The 24,513-nt window shown below is 47.3% G+C and overlaps 1 protein-coding gene across 3 annotated transcripts in view; it reads right to left on the minus strand.

Annotated features, from left to right (window-relative positions):
- IFNGR1 (interferon gamma receptor 1) overlaps window positions 1-23,242 on the minus strand; it is an 89,742-nt gene extending 66,500 nt beyond the window's left edge. The window contains exon 1 of one of the 3 annotated variants that reach the window (XM_040350512.1): window positions 23,001-23,242. In XM_040350512.1, the coding sequence (XP_040206446.1) occupies window positions 23,001-23,094 (94 nt within the window). In that variant the 5' untranslated portion in view covers window positions 23,095-23,242. The remainder of the gene's footprint in view (window positions 1-23,000) is intronic. The other 2 variants (XM_040350511.1, XM_040350510.1) reach the window with 2 other exon arrangements.
- Window positions 23,243-24,513: the final 1,271 nt, after the last annotated feature.

Raw genomic sequence — 24,513 nt, forward strand, 5'->3', positions numbered from 1 at the left:
AGTGTATTCTGGATAACTAGACTGTTACCTGTTATTTTGCAAAGGGTGCTGCTCTCGCCATGTTGGCAGTTGAGGGTTCAAGCCCGCACCAGTTGGGGAAAGTGCAGGGCGGGGTGGGGGGAGGGAGGGTTGCAAAAGTTCTGGGTTGTAAATGATTTCCTATTGTTTGATATTTCACCTGAGCAGAATGTACATAGATTGTTGGCATGTAGGGATGTGCACAGTGGTGGGTACGGGGTTAAGCAGTGTGCAATCAAATGTGGCCAGAATCCTGGAGTTCATAGCCTACCCTGGTATATCCCATGGCCACACTAAAACTACTAACTTGGAATGTCCGAGGGATGAGGGACTCGATTAAGCGATCTGCAATATTTGCAATCCTCAAAAAACAGAGAGCAGATGTTGTAGTCCTAGTCGAAACACACGCGGAGGGCCTTGCCCAACGGACGCTCAGGCGGCCGTGGGTGGGCTGGGACTTTCACTCTGTCCATACCTCCCACTCCAGAGGAGTCTCTGTACTAATCGCTAAAACGGCACATTTCGAACTCCAGGATTCAGCGATAGACCCGCAGGGCAGGTATGTCTTCCTAAAAGCTAAACTGTATGGGGACCAGGTCCTCCTTATGGCATTCTATATTCCACCCCCATTTCAGTCCACTATAGTAGTCTCAGGATTTGACTTTATGGCCCTACACCCCGACACACCGGCAATCTGGCTGGGAGACTTTAATACGGTCCTAGACCCCTCACTAGACAGAATGGCCAGAGAGCAGGCCGCACCTGCGGAATCGCGCCCTACTAGATTTGCGAGACTTCTCGCGGATTTCAACCTAGTTGATACGTGGAGATACGGGCACCCCACAGACCGGGCGTACACATGCTTCTCGACCTCTCACCACTCAATGTCCCGCATAGACTTGATATTAGTATCTAAAAAGCTTCTCCCAAGAGTGAGGGACTCGGGTTTTTCCCCTCGGTCCCTCTCCGATCACTGCCCATGCTGGACGGAATTGTCGCTGCCCCGGGCTCGCCCGCCACCCTCCTGGCGGTTAAACCCATTCTGGCTAACCCTGCTCCCGGAGGACGCGAACCTAGCCACGGAGTGGGAACATTATTTCACTGATAACTCTGGGTCTGCGTCCCCCCGGGCAGTTTGGGAGGCCTTTAAAATCCACGCCCGCATGATACTCTCATCCCGCATCAACTCCCTTAAAGCCACTGCGGCGGAGACATTGGATAGAGCCACGGAACTTGTGATAGCCAAAGAGAGAGAATACACTGCCAACCCGACCGCTGACCTTGCTGCGGAGCTACTGCTCTGCACTAGGGCGGCAGACCAATTACATTACGAGAGATCGAAGCGCAAACTTTTCCTTCTCAGACAGCGGACGTTCGAACACGGGGAGAGAGCGGGAAAGTTACTTGCCTATTTGGTACACTGCGAGGAAAGACCCCCAGTGGTGATATCCCTGCGCTCTCCAGCCGGAGATCTGATAGCTGACCCAGAGAAAGTGGCTAGTAGGTTCCACGACTTTTTCTCCTCTCTGTACGACACAGTAGCCCCAGACACCGACTCCCTGTCGGAAGACTTCCTAGCCAACCTCCAGATTCCACGACTGACTACGCAGCAGGCCCAAACACTTGAGGAGCCACTAACGGCAGAGGAAATATCCGCTGCTATCGCTGGCCTCCCAAAATCCAAAGCCCCAGGTTCGGATGGCTTGCCAGCCGAATTCTACTCCACATACGCGGAAACGCTGGTCCCTAGGCTTCTTGCCCTATACAAATCCATCTTCGATGACTCTGAACTCCCGCCCTCAATGAGGGAAGCCACCATAGTATTAATTCCTAAACCAGGCAAGGACCCTCACCAACCAGAGTCATATCGCCCCATCTCCCTCTTACAAGTAGATATAAAAATCTTGGCCAAGGTGCTCTCAGCTCGCCTCAACACCGTGATCCTCTCCCTTGTGCACGCCGACCAGGCAGGCTTCATGCCTGGCCGGAATACCTCTTTCAACCTTAGGAGATTGTTCATCAATCTTCAGGCCAGACACGACAACCCGGGGGCTAGAGTTATCGTCACACTAGACACCGCCAAGGCATTCGACTCGGTGGAGTGGAGGTACCTATGGACATGCCTCACTAAATTTGGGATAGGCCCCAGATTCATCCACTGGGTGAAACTCCTTTATCAGGCCCCGGTGGCAAGAGTACTAGCCAACGGATGGCCCTCGAGTCGGTTCCCCCTGCGGCGTGGCACAAGGCAGGGCTGTCCCCTGTCGCCGCTGCTGTATGCCCTGGCGGCAGAGCCGTTGGCAATTGCCATACGTTCGCACCCAGGCATAACGGGCCTACGGAGAGGTGATGTGGAGGAAAGAATAAGCACATACGCAGACGACACACTTTTATACCTGGACGACTCCACGGACTCCCTTTCACTGTCCCTGACCCTGATAGAGCGCTTCGGAGCTTTCTCGGGGCTCAGGATCAACTGGGACAAATCCCAAATACTTCCACTTGACAGCTACCCAGAGACCAGAGACAGGGCCCTTCTTCCACTACAGAGAGTGGCTGACATTAAATATTTAGGGATTCGTACTACCAGGGATCCTGCAGATTACATCAAGCTAAATGTCACGCCTTTGTATGACATGCTAAAGTCCAAAACGCAAGCCTGGACCAGACTCCCGCTAGGAGTCTCGGGCCGAGTGAATTTAATAAAGATGGTCCTGCTGCCCAAGATCCTCTACATAGTGTGGCACTCGCCGATATACATTGTGCTCAGGTGCTTCAGACCTATGGAAACTATCCTAAAGCCATTTGTGTGGGGCACCGCGAGACATAAACTCCCTTGGCACAGACTGAAGAACCCAACTGACTTGGCCGGACTGGCGCTACCCGATCTAAACGCATATTATCTGGCTGCCCAACTGTCACAACTTTTCCATGTGGACAAAGTTGACAGAACCAGGTTCCTTCGCCTGCTCTGCCCAACATGGACTCAATCACTAGGCGATCCCCTAGTGGCAATAGCGGGAGGGTCACGGATAGCAGAGGGAAGACATTCTTTGCTCTATCACTATAGGAGGGTATGGAATATAGTGTCAGACAGATTAAACATACCGCCCCTACATGGCTACACCTCCCTGTGGCACAACCCCGCCTTACCGGAGCTGGAGCGCATTCAAGACACTGAGGTCTGGAGCGCTAGGGGAATCTACTATTTGTCCCATGCCACCAGGAGCGGAAAGCTGAAACCCTTCCCGGTGTTACAACATGAGTATAACCTACCAGACCACATGATATTCCGATATGCCCAGCTGCGGCACGCCTTTAGGGCTCAATTCCCCCAAAACGACTTAGCCCTCGCCGACAACCCTCTCATGGCTGCTGTCAAGTATCCCGACCCCAAAAAGCTAATCACCCAATTCCACACTATGATCACGCTCCCAAAGGCGACGGTAGCGGCATACGCCCTAAAGCCCAAGTGGGAAGCGGAGGTGGGCCCAATGGAGGACGACGAATGGAGCGACGCTCTAGACGCATGCAAACTGGTATCCCCGAAACTGACAGATCGACTCACGCAAACTTTCATCATTAACAGGGCCTACCTCACACCCCTTAGGATCTCTAAGTATAGGAGAGATTTCTCCGACACATGCCCAATGTGCAGCCGCGAAACGGGCACCTTCTACCATTTAATATGGCAGTGTACCAAGGTCCAGGCTTTCTGGGAGCAGGTCGTGAGATTCCTCCATGACAAAATGGGATCCCCCATCACGCTACAGCCCAAGATATGCCTTCTGGGCATCTTCCCAGACACGGAAATCAATAAATTTCTCAAAATCTTTCTGCATGAGACACTATTTGTAGCCCGAAAAGTTATAGCACGGGTATGGATGAGGTCGGAACCCCCAGAGCTGTCCCACTGGTTAGCAGAAGTAAACAGCACACTGCCTTATAAGAAACTAGTGTATTCACATAGGGGCTGTGTGGCCAAATATGAAAAAATATGGGGAAAATGGCTAAACTCATCTGCAACCTGCTCCCGGTAGGGATGATATGATCAGGGAACCACTGAACTCGCGAAAAGGCAGGGGAGAACGGGAGGGGCACGGGTTGAAGGATCACTAACCCAACTGTGCTGCGCCCGCATCGCGGGAAGGCTAGGACTGAATGTTATTGTACCCTATGGCACCTATAGTCACATACCTAAGCTTGTACTCTGTCAGCGAATATTTGTTGTATGCTATGACTGCACAACTTCTACATGCCCTGTAAATTGTAATTTTGCTCAATAAAAACCTTTTTGATGTAAAAAAAAAAGGAAAAATGATGTCAAGTCTGCAGGGTTGGAATTGTAGCAGTAAAAAACTGGGAATTTAAAGCAGTAAAAAACTCTTCCATTTAATTTAGAAAAAGAGTAATGCCGCGTACACACGATCGTTTTTCGGCATGTAAAAAAGAAAGTTTATATAAAATTTCATTTAAAACGAGCGTGTGTGGGCTTCACATAATTTTTCGGGTTCTGAAAAACAACAAAAAAAAATTCGAACATGCTGCATTTTTTAACGACGTTTTAAACAATGTCGTTTTTCGGGTTGTAAAAAATTATCGTGTGTGGGCTTAAACGACGTGAAAAACCCGCGCATGCTCAGAAGCAAGTTATGAGACGGGAGCGCTCGTTCTGGTAAAACTAACGTTCATAATGGAGTAAGCACATTCATCACGCTGTAACAGACAGAAAAGCGCGAATCGTCTTTTACTAACACAAAATTATCTAAAGCAGCCCAAAGGGTGGCGTCATCCGAATGGAACTTCCCCTTTATAGTGCCGTCGTACGTGTTGTACGTCACCGCGCTTTGCTAGAGCATTTTTTTTTTTAACGATCGTGTGTAGGCAACGTCGTTTTAATGATGAAGTTGGAAAAAACTTTGTTTTTTCTAGAGGCTCAAAAACTTTGTTTTTTACATCAGAAAATCCAGAAATCAATCGTGTGTACGCGGCATAAGTCAAGAAATCTCCCACCATGATTTTTTTTCCTCAGACATTATTGCTAATCATAGTTTCAGGAGTCTTTAAAGAGGTTGCAATTCAATTGTCATTCATTACTACAGAATGATAATGCTTCAAAGGAAGTGTTAGACTAATGTGGTTAAAGTGTTAGCCTCACTTTGAACTGATTGATGCAACTGAGAAAATGTCTATTGCAATACTATATTACGCCACCTATTTACAGTATTTACTACAGGAATTTATAAAACACCAACAATTTATGCAGTGCTTTGCATATTGTATGTTCACATCAGTCCCGGCTCTCAAGGAGCTTACACTCTAATGTCCATACCTCACATGCATACATACACATACTAGGGCCAATTAACCAACCAGCAAGTCTTTGGCATGTGGGAGGAAACCACAGTACCCAGAAGAAACCCACCCACATCTAAGGAGAACAGGCAGATATTGACCTGGCTGAGATTTGAACCAAAGTCCCCAGTAACAAATTAATCTAAATGTGGCTTTTTAAACGTTTCTCTATCCACCAACGAGTTCTCCGCTTTCATTAATAAACAGCTAGGTTGTAACTGGTTACCATGGAAAACCACTACCACCATTGTATTGCTTTCTCACAATTGCTAGGTTAGAAGAAAAGTAAAACAAGATAAAATCAAGAGGTTTACTCACAGGGGGAGATCTGCTAACCACTACTTACAAACAATAAAGTGTGTCCTGTTGGCCACAGCAGTGATCTGGGGTTTACCAAAAGCTGCACCGGTTACAAACACTCATCAAAAGTGCCAACCATGGTCGCTCCTTCGGCCCGTCTTACAGAACACACTTCCTTGCTGATAAGTAGCATCCTGGGGGTTTAAAAAAATAAATAAATGACTAAACTTCAGCTTTAAAGCAGTTGTATTGTCCACTTGGTAATTCTTACCTACAGGTAAGCCTATAATAAGGCTCACTTGTAGATAAAATGAATATCTCTTAAACCTGCACGGTTTAGGAGATATTTACCTTTCATGTACCCACTAACATCAGCAGCGCATTCACGCTGAAGGTCCAGCGGCTCGTGCCAGACCTTGACGGAATGAAGGACTACCGCGTGCAGTCACAGGGCCGGAGCACAAAAACCCAGAAGAAACGCAAAGGGAACATATCAACACCCTCAGCGGTGACCAGGCGGGCTGCAGGAGCCTCGTTCTAAGGTAAGTATTACATGTGATGCATTCTAGCACAATATGCTATTGCCTTGTAGGTTGTTTTCTTTTTTTTTTTTCTGTGGATTATTACCGCTTTAAAGAGAATCATTCACTTTGCTCATCTAGAGCAGAGTGACAGGTTCTCTTGATCAGTCACCCCTACTAATACTTACCTTTCCTATGCTCCTTTGTTATTTCATTCATTTGTCAGAGCCCTGAGTCCCTGTGTAAGCTCTCATGTTGAATTACTAAAGACAAACAGGCTGTTCACTTTGCATGTGAAGTTTCACTTTATAAGGGAATTTTCCCCAGGGCTTAGTGAATAAGGAAATTCCCTTGCAAAGTAAACAGCCTATCTGCCTATAGTATATCAACCCCTCTGTGTCAGAGTTAACACAGGGTAATGCCTTTCTCCTTTTCCCATGTGACAAGTATTTAAGCCTGGAGATTGGCTAATCAGACCTGATCTCTGAATTCTTCTAGTAAGGGAAGATGGTCACATGATTTCCTCACACCTGTAAAAATCTCGAGTGTTGGGCAGCGTGCAAAACATGAATATAAGTGTTGAGATATGGGGGAACAATGTAAGTAGGTCAAGAGGATGGGCTTCAAGAGTTGGTCATTTTGTTTGAACTGGCAACAGAAGGTTACACAACTGTTCCAGATAGTATAATAAAACTACCAAAATTTCCTGTATAGTCACTACAACAAACATCTATCAAACCAGGGACAATTCCTAACTTGTGTACAACAAAACTGAAAATAAACGAGCTTCCTGGATGGATGGGATCAATGCACGCAACACTTAGGCCCCTTTCACATGTACAGATCTCATTAGGATCCGTACATGTCTCATCCGCTTGCTCAACGGTGATCGCTCCGTTGATCCCCGCTGAGCCGGCAGATGACAGGGTGGTCCCCGCACACTGTGCAGGGACCGCCCTGTCAGATCTCCGCTCTCCTCTATGGGGGGATCGGATGAACATGGACCGTCTGTCCGTGTTCACCCGATCCGCTCTGCAGACTGATGGAAAAGTAAGATTTTCCTCTGTCTGCAGAATGGGAGCATAACGGGGACCGATGAGATCGGATGTTCATCCGCTGACACCCGCTATCTCATAGGGATACATGTATGTCCCTTTTTCATCCGTAAATGGATGGATGAAAAAGCGGACATACGGCCTGCAAGTGTGAAAGGGCCCTTACTACTTGGCATTGTGGTATTGGCTTTCACAAATATATATACACACACTATATCTCACAAAAGTGAGTACACCCTCACATTTTTGTAAAAAATTTATTATATCATTTCATGACACTTTGCTGCAATGTAAAGTAGTGAGTGTACAACTTGTATAACAGTGTAATTTTGCTATCCCCTCAAAATAATTCAACACACAGCCATTAATGTCTTAACCGCTGGCAACAAAAGTACACCCCTAAGTTCTCAGGTGTGAATGGGGAGCAGGTGTGTTAAATTTGGTGTTCTCGCTCTAACTCTTTCACTTTTGTGAGATATTGTGTGTAATATATTTTAGCATTGGTTCAATAAGAATTTACTAAAACCAGTGGAGATTGTAAAGTAAAAGGTATCATGGCTAATGCCCGGTACACACAATGAGATTGTCGGACGAATGATCGTCAGTTTTTTTTGCATGCCAATCTCAGATCGAATCTGATGAGTTTGCTAAAGTCACGAAAATTAGCGTACGACAAAATAAAAATTCAGAAGTGATTTCACGTGTCGTAATGCATCTGTATTGCATTTTCGAACAGCTATACTAATTAAACAAAAATCGTACAAATCGAAAAAAAAAATGTCTGATCAAATAATATTGGGTGAACTGTCCTGATCGGCTCTCAAAAGCTCTGTACTAACCATCACATTATTGTATGATCGCTCCGAAATCTGTATTCTTCATACGATTTTCTGATCATGTGTACCGGGCATAAGAAACGTTTTTTTGGGTGTGTGCGTGTAAGCTCTTCCTCTTAAAGGAGAAGTATGGCCAAAGTTATTTGGCTCATACTTCTATGGATCACAGGAGTGCAGCTCGTTCTGCACTCCTGTGATCCATTTTCAGCCGACAGCAGGCTAAAAGCAAACTGTTCAAGAAAAAGAAAACTGTGAGCGCAAACACTAATGTGCATATACAAATACAACAGGCGATATATGAACAATAAAAGTTCATCAGTCCATTGGAAATAATAAAATACAATTTCTAAGAAGGGAACTGTTAAAAAAAATAACAGTTCTAAGCTGTCTTTAGAGAAAAGCAGACTCTGCAAGTATATGAGAAGTGTAATATGTTGGGTACAATTTATTGATTCAGTAATGCACTTACAGGAAGTAGATTAAAAACAGGCTCATCTGTATCCATTGATCAATGCAGTCCGATCTCTGAAGCATAACGTCCACGGGTAGCTTCCTGGTGGCCACAGGACGGACTGCTGCTACCTGTGGACATTATGCTTCAGAGACCGGACTGCATCGATCGATGGATACAGATGAGCCTGTTTTTAATCTACTTCCTGTAAGTGCATTACTTACTGAATCAATAAATTGTACCTAACATATTACACTTAGGTGGCGCCCATCCGAGGTCTGAAGGTGCAGGAATTGGGGCCGATCCGAGGTCTGAAGGTGCAGGAATTGGGGCCGATCCGAGGTCTGAAGGTGCAGGAATTGGGGACGATCCGAGGTCTGAAGGTGCAGGAATTGGGGCCGATCCGAGGTCTGAAGGTGCAGGAATTTGGGTCGATCCGAGGTCTGAAGGTGCAGGAATTTGGGTCGATCCGAGGTCTGAAGGTGCAGGAATTTGGGCCGATCCGAGGTCTGAAGGTGCAAGAATTGGGGCCGATCCGAGGTCTGAAAGTGCAGGAATTTGGGTCGATCCGAGGTCTGAAGGTGCAGGAATTTGGGCCGATCCGAGGTCTGAAGGTGCAGGAATTGGGGCCGATCCGAGGTCTGAAGGTGCAGGAATTGGGGCCGATCCGAGGTCTGAAGGTGCAGGAATTTGGGTCGATCCGAGGTCTGAAGGTGCAAACCCTGCACCTTCAGGTCACAGATCAGCCCCAGTTTTGAACCTTTAGGCCTCGTACACACGACCGGACATGTCCGCTGAAACTGGTCCACGGACCAGTTTCAGAGGACAGATCCGATCATGTGTACAGGCTAGCGGACAGATATCCAGCGGACAAAAGTTTCTTAGCATGCTAAGAAACTTGTCCGCTGGAGAGCTGTCCGTCGGACATGTCCGCTGGTTAGTACGTCTAACCAGCGGACCCCGAAATCCCACGCATGCGTCTAATTGATTCGACGCATGCGTGGAAGCATTGAACTTGCGCGCTAGAGAACGTCGGTGTTGTCTACGTCACCACATTCTCTGTCCGCGGGGATTGACACCAAGAATAGGGCACTATTCCTCCCAATGATACCAACAATGGGGCACTATTCCTCCCAATGATACCAACAATGGGGCACTATTCCTCCCCCTAATACCAAATATGTTTACACCAACTGATGCTAGGAAAATTTCCACTCCTGCTGGACACAGTCCGTACCCCCTAAAGTCTGAAGGACATTAAACTTGCCTTTTGCTTAGAGAGTTTGGAGACCCCTGATTCTAGTGCGCAGTCAGTTACAGCCTATTGAAATAGCGTTTTTGTCTGTCAATAAAAAAACGTGCCGCAGATTGCTAACCCCTTTTATACATCTTAATGAATTATGCACACTGCTGCTGTTAAACTCATGTTTTTGTACGTTTTTTTTGGGGGGGGGGTTTTATCTGCCTTTAAATTCCCTGTTATCCTGTGTCCATTTACACATGAAAGTTTTCAGTAATTTAGTAGCAGGGGAGTTTATAGGCTGTTTTCTGAACGCCTTAAAATCGCATTGAGGAGCAGGAATTATGACCACAAAAAACGCTGAATGCTGTTAAACGCGCATAAACAATCATACATGTGCATAAACTTTAGGCACGTTTAGCACTTCAGCATTTATTTATTTCAATGGCCAGAATCAATAAAAATTGATTTATTTAAATAAATAAACTTGCAAACTCCAAACTCTGCTAAACTCACCTATTTTTTTTTAAAAAATGCAGCTTAGGTGAGTTTATAACGCTGATTTTCTCCTGTCAGGATAAACAGCATTTAAAAAAAAAAACAGTGTGCATGAGGCCTTAAAGGAGAAGTCCAGCCAAAGCTCATTTGGTTGGCTTCTCCTATGGATCACAGGAGTGGAATTCTGCACTCCTGTGACCGTTCACAGATTTCAGTCCAGGCACCGCACCATCCCGACTTGAGGTCAACCGATATATCGGTCCACCAATATTTTGCCTTTTTAAAGAAATCGACATCGGGCGATTATTATGTAAAAAAATGCTGATTGTGAGGGATCTGAGGCAGGGGCGTGCTGGGGGGAATCAGGGGATGAATGGATCTGTCTTTGGCCAGGTGAGGGGACGGAACGGAGCCAGGAGCACTATACTGGTGGGCACTGATGAGGTGTCAGTGAATAACATTTTTGAGCTGTACTGGTAGGCACTGATGAGCTGTACTGGTGGGCACTGATGAGCTGCACTGGTGGGCACTGGTGAGATGGCACTGATGGACACTGATAGGCTGCACTGGTAGGCACTAATGAGGTGGCACTGGTGAACACTAATGAGGTGGCACTGACAGGATGAACTGGTGGGCACTAATAAGGTGGCACTGATAGACACTGATAGGCTCCACTGGTGGGCACTAATAAGGTGGCACTGATGGGCTGCGCTGGTGGGTTCTAATGAGGTTGCACTGACAGGCTGCACTGGTAAGCACTAATGCACACTGATAGGCTGCACTGGTGAGCACTAATGAGGTGGCACTGGTGGGCACTGATGGGCTGCACTGGTGGGTACTGATGAGGTTGCACTGACAGGCTGCACTGGTGGGCACTAATGGATACTGATGGGCTGCACCGGTGGGCACTGATGTGGCACTGACAAGCTGAACTGGTGGGCACTGATGAGGTGGCACTGATGGACACTAATAGGCTGCACCCCACCTCTCCACCCTAAACAATAACCTCCTCCCCACCTCTCCACCCTAGATTTTCTGAGACGAAGGAAACAAATAAAAATTGGCCTAAAATATCAGCAACATATATCAGCCGCCCGATTTCTAAATATCGACATCGGCCAGAGAAAAACCCATATCGGTCGACATCTAATCCCGACAATGGAGTCTGAATCTGCCAGGTGCCTAGACTGACACCCCACTCAGCCTCTCGGTGAGCCGCTGAGAGCCTGAGATGGCCGCTCCCCACCCCTCCACAGCTCAGCGCTCTATTGAGCAAGGGGGGAGAAGAGCAGAGAACTGTGACTCACAGTCTGTAAGCTCTCTGTTCACGGAGCTATGAAAACCGAGTGATCGGCGGTGTTCGATTGCTCGGTTTTCAGTGTAGAGGCACCGGGGGACAGATGTAGCATTGAACCCTGACTATGTCTGTGTATATATACATTTGTGTATGTAAACTATAATGTACACTATGGGGCTGATTTACCAAGCCTTTACTACATGACTCATGGAGTAAAAGCAGGAGTAGCAGCCGTTTTGACATTTACTAAAGAAATACACTGCTAGTGCAGTGTATTTCCCTAGTTACTAATGTGCTCCGTGCGCCCAGGAGAGGGTGCATTGTGCACCAGTACAGACACGGCACATTGAACTGTAAATTGCGGGTGTTTGGGCAGGAGTTTATTAGGGGGGGAGGTGGGGGGATGCAGGGGAAGTGAAGTGACATGTGTTTGAATGTGTTTGGCGGGCCGAATTGAAAGGGAAAGTGTTTTTTGAAAAACGCTTGCACAGTGCGCCTGAACCTCGGGAGGTTCATTTGCATACTGGGCATGCGCAGAGAGAAATTTTGGCGCTTCCTGTGCGCCTTGTCAGTACGCCGTGAAAATCTTGGTAAATACCAAGCGGCGTACCCGTGAATGCGCTGCGTGACGCGGCGCAAGGGAATCTCCGAGCTGTTTTCAGCCATGAAGGGGAACTCCGCGCCAAATTTCAAACTTGAAATCGGCGCGGGTCCCCCTTCAGGGCTACATTAGGCTCTTAGGCTTGGTCCGGAACGTGAGAGGTTAAACCCGCGCCGATTCGGCGCGGGGGTCCCCCCCCCAGATCCAAACCAAGCCCTCATCCCAAGCACGCAGTCTGGCCCGGACAGGAATGGGGGTGGGGACGAGCGAGCCGTACCAGACCGCATGCCCTCAACATGGGGGAGTGTGTGCTGTGGGGGAGGGGGGCACTGCCCCCCCACCCCACAGCACTCTTGCCCCCATGGCGATAGGGACAAGAGCCTCTTCCCGACAACCCTTGCCATTGGTTGTCGGGGTATGCGGGCGGGGCTAATCGGAATCTGCGAGCTCCCTTTAATAAGGGGGCCCCCAGATACCGGCCCCCCACCCTATGTGAATGAGTGTGGGGTACATCGTACCTCTACCCATTCACATGGGGGAAAGTGTAAAGTAAAATAAAACACCACACAGAATAAAATATTTTATTAATCTGCTCCGGAGCACCCCCTTTCTTAATTTAGCTCTCTTACAAGGGGGGGTTTCTTCTCTCCCGATCTTCTGCCGGGACCCTGGGCTTCGGTGATTTCTGCCGGGGGAGGGCGCCATCCCTCGGTCCTCTCCGGAGCCTTCCGCCGGATGCCCCCACCCCATTTAAGCTCTTTTACATTAGGGGGGGGCATCCGGACTTCGGGGTCTTCTACCGGGGGATGGCGCCTATCCCCCGGTCTTTCCGGTGCCTTCCGCCAGGGTTCCGGTCTTCCTGGTCTTCTGCCGGGGGTGCGCCAACTCCCAGGTCTTTTCTCTTCTGTCTTCTCTCTTCCTTCTTCTGCCTGGCTCCCCCGCGGAGCCAGGGCTTGTCTGCGCTGTCCTCTCCCTTCTCTTCCATTGGATGTTGACACGACGAGGTTCCGCGCTGACATGCCGTGTCAGCGGCGGGCATCGACTTATATAGGGTAATGCCACCATGTGACCTCAACCCATGTGACATCACATTCCCATCATGCCCAGGGAATGTGATGTCACATGGGTTGAGGTCACATGGTGGCATTGCCCTATATAAGTCCATGCCCGCCGCTGACACGGCATTCCAGCGCTGGACCTCGTCGTGTCAACATCCAATGGAAGAGAAGGGAGAGGACAGCGCAGACAAGCCCTGTGCTCCGCGGAGGAGACAGGCAGAAGGAAGAGAGAAGAAAGAAGACGGAAGAAAGCCCTGGCTCCGCGGGAGAGCCAGGCAGAAGAGGGAGCAGAGAAGACAGAAGAGAAAAGACCTGGGAGTTGGCGCACCCCCGGCAGAAGACCAGGAAGACCGGAACCCTGGCGGAAGGCCCCGGAAAGACCGGGGGATAGGCGCCATCCCCCGGCAGAAGACCCTGAAGTCCGGATGCCCCCCCCTAATGTAAAAGAGCTTAAATGGGGTGGGGGCATCCGGCGGAAGGCTCCGGAGAGGACCGAGGGATGGCGCCCTCCCCCGGCAGAAATCACCGAAGCCCAGGGTCCCGGCGGAAGATCGGGAGAGAAGAAACCCCCCCTTGTAAGAGAGCTAAAGAAGAAAGGGGGGGCTCCGGAGCAGATTAATAAAATATTTTATTCTGTGTGGTGTTTTATTTTACTTTACACTTTCCCCCATGTGAATGGGTAGAGGTACGATGTACCCCATACTCATTCACATAGGGTGGGGGGCCGGAATCTGGGGGCCCCTTTATTAAAGGGGCCTCTCAGATTCTGATAAGCCCTCCGCCCGCATACCCCGACAACCAACGGCCAGGGTTGTCGGGAAGAGGCTCTTGTCCCTATCGACATGGGGACAAGAGTGCTTTGGGGTGGGGGGGCAGTGCCCCCCTCCCCCACAGCACACACTCCCCCATGTTGAGGGCATGTGGTCTGGTACGGCTCAGGAGGGGGGGGGGCGCTCGCTCGTCCCCACCCCCATTCCTGTCTGGCCAGACTGCGTGCCTGGGATAAGAGCTTGGTCTGGATCTTGGGGGGGACGACCCCACGCTGTTTTTTTTGCGCGGGTTTAACCCCTTATGTTCCAGACCAAGCCTAAGAGCCTGGTATGCACCTGGAGGGAACCCACTTTATTTATTTTTTTGGGTCTGGAGTTCCCCTTCATGAACAGCGATCTGTCATTTACCCATGTCAGTCCCACCCCCCCTTCAGTTAGAACACACCCAGGGAACATATTTAACCCCTCCCTCGCACCTAGTGTTAACCCCTTCCCTGCCAGTGGCATTTTTATAGTAAGCAATGCATTTTTACAGCACTGATCGCTAGAAAAATGCCAATGGTTCCAAAAAAGTGTCCGATGTGTCCGCCATAATGTCGCAGTACCGATAAAAATCGCTGATCGCCGCAATAACTAGTTAAAACAAAAAAAAGCCATATTTTGTAGACGCTATAACTTTTGCCAAAACCAAACACTAAACGCTATTTGCGATTTTTTGGAACCAAAAAGATGTAGAATACGTATCGGCCTAAACTGAGGTTTTTTTTATTTTTTAGAATATATATTTTTGGGGATATTTATTAGAGCAAAAAGTAAAAATAATTCTTTATTTTTTAAAATTGTCGCTCTATTTTTGGTTAGAGCTCTAAAAAAAAAAAAAAAAACGCAGAAGTGATCAAATACCACCAAAATAAAGCTCTCTTTGTGGGGAAAAAAAAAGGTTGCCAATTTGGTTTGGGAGCCACGTCGCACGACTGCGCAATTGTCAGTTAAAGCGACGCCGTGCCGAATCACAAAAACTGGCCCGGTCATTGACCAGCAATATGGTCCGGGGCTCAAGTGGTTAAAAATTAACAAAACACTAAAGTTAGCCCAATTTCTGGGGATAATGTGAAAGATGATGTTACACCGAGTAAATAGATACCTTACATGTCACGCTTTACTATTGGAAACACTCCTGGCAATGGGGCCAAAATTCATTCCGTGAATATCCCCATAGGCGACCTTTTTCTTTTTTTTTCAGGTTACCAGTTTATAGTTACAAAGAAGGTCTAGTGGTAAAAGTATTGCTCTCGCTCTAACGCACGCGTCAATACCTCACATGTGTGGTTTGAACGATGTTTATATATGTGGGCGGGACTTGCGTAAGTCCCGCCCACATATGTAAACATCGTTCAAACCACACATGTGAGGTATTGACGCGTGCGTTAGAGCGAGAGCAATACTTTTACCACTAGACCTTCTTTGTAACTATAAACTGGTAACCTGGAAAAAAAGAAAAAGGTCGCCTATGGGGATATTCACGGAATGAATTTTGGCCCCATTGCCAGGAGTGTTTCCAATAGTAAAGCGTGACATGTAAGGTATCTATTTACTCGGTGTAACATCATCTTTCACATTATCCCCAGAAATTGGGCTAACTTTAGTGTTTTGTTAATTTTTAACCACTTGAGCCCCGGACCATATTGCTGGTCAATGACCGGGCCAGGCTGGAAAGCATGAGATCAGGGAAAAAAAAAAAAAAAAAACTCTCATGCCATTGCAGCTTTGTTCCTACATGTGTGATGAACTGAGTCTGCTCAAACACTTAGAAAAAATCCTTTCTTTTTAAAAGGTGAAAATCACTTGGATGGTCATAGAGCGTGGGTTGGGTTAATTAACCAGGTGTAAGCTCACCCACACTAGAGACTGCAATTTGTTCATGTGATTTCAATTGCTTCATTACTAGCACATGTTATAAAAACCGTGCATCGATCAGTCCTCAGCTGCCCTCATAGGGGCAGGCAGAAATGCTGTTGCGGAACACAAATGTGGTTTGTTGCATGGGTTTTTATTTTGCCAATGGTTTTTGTTTATTTTTAAATGATGTTCACTTTGATGTATTTGTCTCTGTGGCCTTATTTTATGACAAAATTGTGAAGATGTTGCGACTTTAAATCTGTTTATTTTGAGTTTTGAAATGTATTTTTGTTTGTGTGTGTTTGTTTGTTTTTTTTGCTTTCCTTGTTTTGTTGACCAATAAAAATTACTTTAAAATTTTGAAGTTTGTTTTTTGTTACTTTTTCATGCAACATATTTTGACAGCTGCAGCTGAACTAGGTTAGGGCCTAACAAATTAGGTGTGATTTTTGTCTAAGCTTCTTTCCTGGTGTGTAATCATGAAATGTGGGGGGGGGGGGGGGGCATTGGTGGACAGGCTTGAAGTGCTGATTTACAGCACTGTGCTTAAATCTAGGGCAAGGCAATCCTATTCTAATTGTGGGTGTTTGAGGGAAGCCAAGTGAGTGTTAGAACCCCTGCTTGTGTTTTTTTTTTGGGGGTTGAGCTTTGTGTCCCTTTTTCTTAAAATTGGCTTCACTTCCTGTCGCACAGCTGAACAGGAAGTGAGGTTAAAACCCTACCAGTGTCTTTTCTTGGGGACACAGGTCAATCTAACTAGTGTCCCCATTAAGCAAATTGCACTCCAGCACTGCTGTGTACACCCCAAATCATGGGTCTTCAAACTACGGCCCTCCAGTTGTTCAGGAACTACAATTCCCATCATGCCTAGTCATGTCTGTGAATGTCAGTGCATTACAAGGCCTCATGGGATGTGTAGTTCTACAACAGCTGGAGGGCCGTAGTTTGAGGATCCCTGCCCCAAATGATTATTTAGTTTGGGGTTTAGTAAAGGCAAAGCCACTCTGCAGTACAAGCATAGTTGCTGAAAATCAGAGAGGAAGCACTGATGGTTTTAACATCCAATCCTGTAGAAGCAAAGTTGTTTTGTTTTCTTCCTTGCTTTGCACTTGTAGTGCAAAGTGGATTTGCCTTTAGTAAATGGACCCCAAAGTCCAAGATTCCTAATAATTTGGGGTGTACACTGCAAAATGCTAGAGTGCAATTTACATAATGGGAAACTATTTAGATTGATCTCTGTGTCCCCAAGAAAAGATATTAGTAAGGTTTTACCCTCACTTCCTGTTTGGCTATGTGACAGGAAGTGAATGAATTTGAATTAGAAAGGGTGAAGACACCTCACAAATGTTGTCACTATCAGGGGTGCAGACATCCCCAAAAAAATTAGCAGATAATACTTATTTGCAAATTAATAATTTTTTAGTTAACATTGGGTGGGGTGCTCTAACACACACATTACTACATATTAGCAACGCTGTATCCTGGCCTATTGGCATGGTTATATTTTCTTAGGGCTCTCAATAAAACTCTATGAAATTTGTGCTTAAACTAGAACCAGGGGCGGACTGACAACTCATGGGGCCCCCCGGGCAATAGAAGAGTATGGGGCCCCTCTGGCTTACAGATGGCCACCACGCCAGGAGGTAGTGCAGAGGCGGGCAGCTAAAATCTTGGGATATTCACATTAAAAGCATGTCATTTTCGGACATATCAGGGACAGATCTAAAAAAAACACAGATTTTTACATACTGTCCCTGGTTTTACTGAGCCTGGCAACCAGGATAGGGCCCCCTAGTGGCATGGGGCCCTCGGGCAGTGCCCGAGTGACTCAATGGTCAGTCCGCCCCTGACTAGAACTATAATCAACACGTTTTATTTTCTTTAATTTGGGATAGAGTGAGGGAGGGTTATAGGCCCTGTCAGTTTATTTTGTATTATCTGTGTCCAATTGGGGAGATTTGCCTTCACTTCCTGCCCCATAGCCAAACAGGAAGTGAGAGAAAAACTATGCAAATCAACCACTTCCCGCCCAGCCTATGGCCGATTTACGTCCGGGAAGTGGTTACACAATCCTGACAGGACGTCCTGCAGGATTTCATGCCGCGCGCGCCTGTGGGGGCACGCAGCGCGGCGATCGGTGATGCGGGGTGTCAGTCTGACACCCTGCATCTCCGATCTCGGTAAAGAGTCTCTCACGGAGACTCTTTACCACGTGATCAGCCGTGTCCAATCACGGCTGATCACGATGTAAACAGGAAGAGCCATCGATGGCTCTTCCTCACTCACGTCTGACAGACGCGAGTATAGGAGAGCCGATCGGCGGCTCTCCTGACAGGGGGCGTTCGCGCTGATTGTTTATCAGCGCAGCCCCCCCTCGGATCACCACACTGGACCACCAGGGATGCCCACCCTGGACCACCAGGGTGGGCAAAAAAAAAAATATGGAAAAAAAACAAAAAGCATTAAAAAAAAAAGAAAAAAAGATGCCAATCAGTGCCCACAAATGGGCACTGACTGGCAACCTGGGAAAATCAGTGCCACCCCACAGTGTCCATCAGTGCCACCCCACAGTGCCCATCCATGCACAGTGCCCACCTATCAGTGCCCACCCATAAGTATCCATCAGTGCCACCCATAAGTGCCACCCATGAGTGCCCATCTGTGCCGCCCATGAGTGCCCATCAGTGCCGCCTATGAGTGCCCATCAGTGCCGCATACCAGCGCCGCCAATCAATGCCACCTCATCTGTGCCCGTCAGTACTACCTCATCGATGTCCATTAGTGCCATCTCATCGGTGCCCATCAGTGCCGCCATATCAGTGCCCGTAATTGAAAGAGAAAAACTTTGCAGTCTTTTTTTAGTTGTTGCGCAAAAAAAAAATCGCAGAGGTGATCAAATACCAACAAAAGAAAGCTCTATTTGTGGGGGAAAAAGGACGCCAATTTTGTTTGGGTACAGTGTTGTATGACCGCGCAATTGCCATTCAAAGTGCGACAGTGCTGAAAGCTGAAAATTGGCTTGGGCGGGAAGGTGCGTAAGTGCCTGGTATGGAAGTGGTTAAGGGAATCCAGTGCCCCCCTCCCCCCCAGAACTAGTGTGTGGGTCCCCTGAAAATTCCTGGGCGGGTCATACAAAAACAGGGTGTGACCTTGACAGGAAGGGGTGGGTCATTTTTCTATTAGGAGGTGCAGATATGTAGTCAGGCCTAGGGCAGAACAAAACCTAAATATACTACTGCATATTAGGGCTTATTTAGACCGGATCCGATTTACAGCGTGTTTTTATATTGTGGGAGGAAACCCACGCAGGACAGGGAGAACATGCAAACTCCAGGCAGATGGTGTCACGGGTGGGATTCGAACCAACGACTCTTTTGCTGCTAGGTCAAAGTGCTATACACTACACCACTGTGCTGAACGAACATGATTGCAGCTGAAAGCATGAGATCTTTATTTTTTTTCCAATACCATGCTTTCCAGCCTTATTGACCCCGCCTCTCTCCATAAAGAGGACCTGTCACACACTAGTCCTATTACAAGGGATGTTTACATTCCTTGTAATAGGAAGAAAAGTGATCCAAAATCAAAAAAAGTGTCAAAAAAGTGCAAGAAGAAAAATATGAGGTAAAAAAAACAAACAAAAAAATAAAATAACGCCCCTGTCCCTAGAAGCTCGCACTCAGAAGCGAATATGCATGTAAGTCCCGCCCACATATGTAAACACCATTAAAACCACACATGTGAGGTATTGACGCGTACATTAGAGCGAGAGCAATAATTCTAGCCCTAGACCTCCTCTGTAACTCTGAACTGGTCACCTGTAAAAAAAAAAACAAGCATCGCCTATGGATATTTTTATGTCCCGAAGTTTGGCGCCATTCCATGAGTGTGTACAATATTAAAGCGTGACAAGTTAGGTATCTATTTACTCGGTGTAACATCATCTTTAACATTATCCATAAAAATTGGGCTAACTTTACTGTTTTTTTTTTTTTAATTCATGAACCGTGTTTTTTTTTTGGGCCAAAAAAAAAAGGCGTTAGAAAAATGATTGCGCAAATACCGTTGGAAATCAAATAAAAAATGACCGCCACTTTATTCCCTAGGGTGTCTGCTAAAAAATTATATATAATGTTTGGGGGGTCCTGATTAATTTCCCAGGAACAAAATATAATTTTTACATGAAGGAGAGAAGTGCCAGAATAGGCGCGGTATGGAAGTGGTTAAAGTGAAATAATAAAAGTGAAATATTCCTTTAAATTTCATACAGGGGGGGGAGGGGGGGTACACGCATGTTTCCCGTGCTTAGAACTGTCCCTGTACAAGATGTCATTTCTGAAGTGAAACAAAAAAAAGGAAGTTTAAAGTACTCATGGCTATAAAGAATACAGTCATTGCTCATTAAAAATAATAAAAAAAAAAAATGGGGGTCCCTCCAAATTAAATTACCAGGCCCTTCAGGTCTGGAATGGATATTAAGGGGAACCCCGCCGTAAAAAACCCCCAAAAAAATGGCGTGGGGTTCCCCCAAATATCCATACCAGACCCTTCAGGTCTGGTGTGGATTTTAAGGGGAACTCCACCCCAAATTGAAAATAAATGGCGTGGAGTCCCCCTAAAAATCCACACCAGACCCTTATCCGAGCACGTTGACCTGGCCGGCCGCAGAAAAGAGGGGGGGACAGAGTGCGGCCCCCCCCCTCTCCTGAACCGCACCAGGCCACATGCCCTCAACATGGGGAGGATGTCCCCATGTTGATGGGGACAAGGGCCTCATCCCCACAACCCTTGCCCGGTGGTTGTGGGGGTCTGCGGGCGGGGGGCTTATCAGAATCTGGAAGACCCCTTTAACAAAGGGGACCCCCAGATCCTGCCCCCCCCCCTATGTGAAATGGTAATGGGGTACATTGTACCTCTACCATTTCACCCCAAAAAAAATGGCAAAAGTGATAAAAATGACAGTAGCCGGTTTTTGACAAATCTTTTAATAAAATCTTCTTTTCTTCTTTCGTTCGGGTTTCTTCCGTTGCTTCTTTCTTGGGTCTTCTCGTCCACATCTTGCCCGACGTGTTCTTCTATCTTCTCCGTCCGTCCTTCAGCCTCCTGGTCCCGCATCTTGCCCGTTGTCTTCTCCTGTCTTCTTCTCCGTCCGTCCGCCAGCCTTCTCGTCCACATCTTTTTCTTCCCCGGACCCAGCGTTTGAATTTGATTTGGCCGCCGTGTTCCCGCTCCTGGGACCCGCCCCCCTCTGACGCCACAGGTAAACTCATATGAAAGTCCGCGTGTGGCATATGTGCATCAGAGGGGGGCGGGGTCACATGAGTGTGACACGGCGGGAACTTCAATTGGAAGCGGCGGCATTTTCTTCTCCGGGCGGCGCGTTTGAAATTGAATTCCCCCGCCGTGTGACGCTCTGTGACCCCGCCCCCCTCTGACGCACATGACCTTCTAAGGAGTTTACTTGTGGCGTCAGAGGGGGCGGGTCCCAGGAGCGCAACACGGCGGCCAAATCAAATTCAAACGCTGGGTCCGGGGAAGAAAAACATGTGGACGAGAAGGCTGGCGGACCGAGAAGAAGACCGGAGAAGACACAAGATGCGGACGAGGAGGCTGGCGGACGGAGAAGAAGACAGGAGAAGATGTCGGGCAAGATGCGGGACCAGAAGGCTGAAGGACGGACGGAGAAGATAGAAGAACACGTCGGGCAAGATGTGGACGAGAAGACCCAAGAAATAAGCAGCGGAAGAAACCCGAAGGAAAGAAGAAAAGAAGATTTTATTAAAAGATTTGTCAAAAACCGGCTACTGTCATTTTTAACACTTTTGACATTTTTTTTGGGGTGAAATGGTAGAGGTACAATGTACCCCATTACCATTTCACATAGGGGGGGGCAGGATCTGGGGGTCCCCTTTGTTAAAGGGGTCTTCCAGATTCTGATAAGCCCCCCGCCCGCAGACCCCCACAACCACCGGGCAAGGGTTGTGGGGATGAGGCCCTTGTCCCCATCAACATGGGGACATCCTCCCCATGTTGAGGTCATGTGGCCTGGTGCGGTTCAGGAGAGGGGGGGGCCGCACTCTATCCCCCCCTCTTTTCTGCGGCCGGCCAGGTCAACGTGCTCGGATAAGGGTCTGGTGTGGATTTTTAGGGGGACTCCACGCCATTTTTTTTTTAAATTTGGGGTGGAGTTCCCCTTAAAATCCACACCAGACCTGAAGGGCCTGGAATGGATATTTGCCGGGAACCGCACGTCTTTTTTTTTTTTGTTTTTTACGGCGGGGTTCCCCTTAATATCCATTCCAGACCTGAAGGGCCTGGTAATTTAATTTGGGGGAACCCCTACACATTTTTTTTTTTTGGTTTTATGAATGAATCCTTTTAGAATTGTCAGAGCCGACAATTCATTATAGCCGCGTGTGAATTTTTAAATGACTTTTTTCCTTCTGAATGTCATTTTGTGCAGGGGCAGCTCTAAGTGCGGGAAAAATGCGCTATTTCACATGCTGACATTACACCCCCCCTAGGTACGAAATTTAAAGGAATATTTCACTTTTATTGTTTCACTTTAAGAATTATTAATTTCACTGCTCCCGAAAAAACGGCCGTTTTAAAAAATAAAAAAAACATTGATACATGTTCCCTGGGGCAGGACTGAGGTCCCCAAACACTTTTTAGGACAAAACTTGCAGATTAGCCTTTAAAATGAACACTTTTGATTTCTCCCATAGACTTCTATAGGGAGTTCGGCGCGGCTTTACATATTACTTTCAATGCGCCGGCTGCTACGCTGGTTCATGCGCCTAATTAAGCCTCCACCCGGCGCACTAATTAAGGCATGAACCAGCGCAGCGCACAGAGCATAGTAAATCAGCCCCCGTGTGTATATGTACACTATAATTTACACTATGTGTGTGTGTGTATATTTGTACACTATGTGTGTGTGTATATGTACACTATAATGTACACTGTGTGTGTGTGTGTACTCTATAAGTGTGTATGTATACACTATATTTGTGTATGTATAGTAAGTCCTGCACACCCCTCCCACCACATACTGAACACAACAACATGGAGTGCAGGCAGCACAGGGACACTGCCTACCTTCCTCGGCTTCACTGACTGGACTGGGCCTTCCATTGGTGACACACAGCAGAAGGAGAACCCATGGGAGCAGGAACACAATAACCGCTGCCATAACTGTTCACAGAAAATGTGCGAAGAACGGCCACTTCATAGGACCGAATGGTCCTTCCAGTACAAGGAAACGTTCTCTAGGACGGGCTCCTGACACGTCTGACTCACAGATCCAGTAAGATCCTCCCCTCATCCCTTACCACAGTCACCAGGCTCAGGGGGAGGGAGGGGCACTCACTACTGTACAGTTTAGGCACATTACGCCACACTTCCCCTTTCCTGACTAGACCTCCCTCTATACACACTGTATAACAAATCTTGGACTTGTAGTCCTACACACACTGTATAACAACGCTGGGACTTGTAGTCCTACACACTACAACAGCTTGGACTTGTAGTCCTACACACACTGTATAACAACGCTGGGACTTGTAGTCCTACACACACTAACAGCTGGGACTTGTAGTCCTACACACACCAACAGCTGGGACTTGTAGTCCTACACACACCAACAGCTGGGACTTGTAGTCCTACACACACTGAGTAACAAAGCTGGGACTTGTAGTCTTACACACACTTAGGCCTCATGTACACTACTGCTGTTAAACGTGCATTCAGAGGCAGTTGGATGCTTTTTTCAACTGCCCCTGAACACATTCAATGTTATCTTATGTGTACATGTACACAGTCTCGTTTACAGTCGTTTTTAGGCAGTTGCTTTTTAACAGCGTTTACTTGAAAGCAAAAAAAATGAGTTCAGACGCCGGAGATTTCCAAGTTTCAGATGCCATCGGCTAAACTTGGTACCAGCTTTTAGCCGCGTTTACCTTTTATAGGCGTTTTTTATTTTTGGCCATTTAAAAAATATATATATATATATATATATATATATATATTTAAAAAAGCTTCTAAATGCAAACACAGCAAAATGCCGCTAAACGTGGCATGTAAATGTGGCAAAACGGGCGTTTTAAACGTGGATTACTATCTGTCAAGTTTAATCCTTTAGAAGCAGTTGTAAAAACGTCCCGTGTACATGGAGCCTAAGGCTACTTTCACACCGAGGCGTCGCAAATTTTTGCAGCGCTTTACCGTCTTTTTTGCGGCGCTTTTCGTCTGCTAGCGGGCCTCTTTTAACCCCCGCTATAAGCTGGAAAAGGGTTCAAAATTGATCGGGTCGGCAGTGCTGCCCATTGATTTCAATGGGCAGGGGCGCTTTAGGAGCAGTGTATACACCGCTCCTACAGTGCTGCAAAGATGCGTCTCGCAGAACCTTTTTTTACCATCCTGCCAGCGCACCGCTCCAGTGTGAAAGCCCGAGGGCTTTCACACTGGAGTGAGAGGAGAGGCTCTTTACAGTGGCTATGCAGGCGCTATTTTTAGCGCCATAGCTCCTGTAAAGCGCCTCAGTGTGAAAGCAGCCAAACAGCTGGGACTTGTAGTTCTATAAACAATGAATAACAGAGATAGAACTTGTAGT

The sequence above is a fragment of the Rana temporaria genome, chromosome 4 (genome assembly GCF_905171775.1).
Source record: "Rana temporaria chromosome 4, aRanTem1.1, whole genome shotgun sequence".
NCBI lineage: Eukaryota > Metazoa > Chordata > Amphibia > Anura > Ranidae > Rana > Rana temporaria.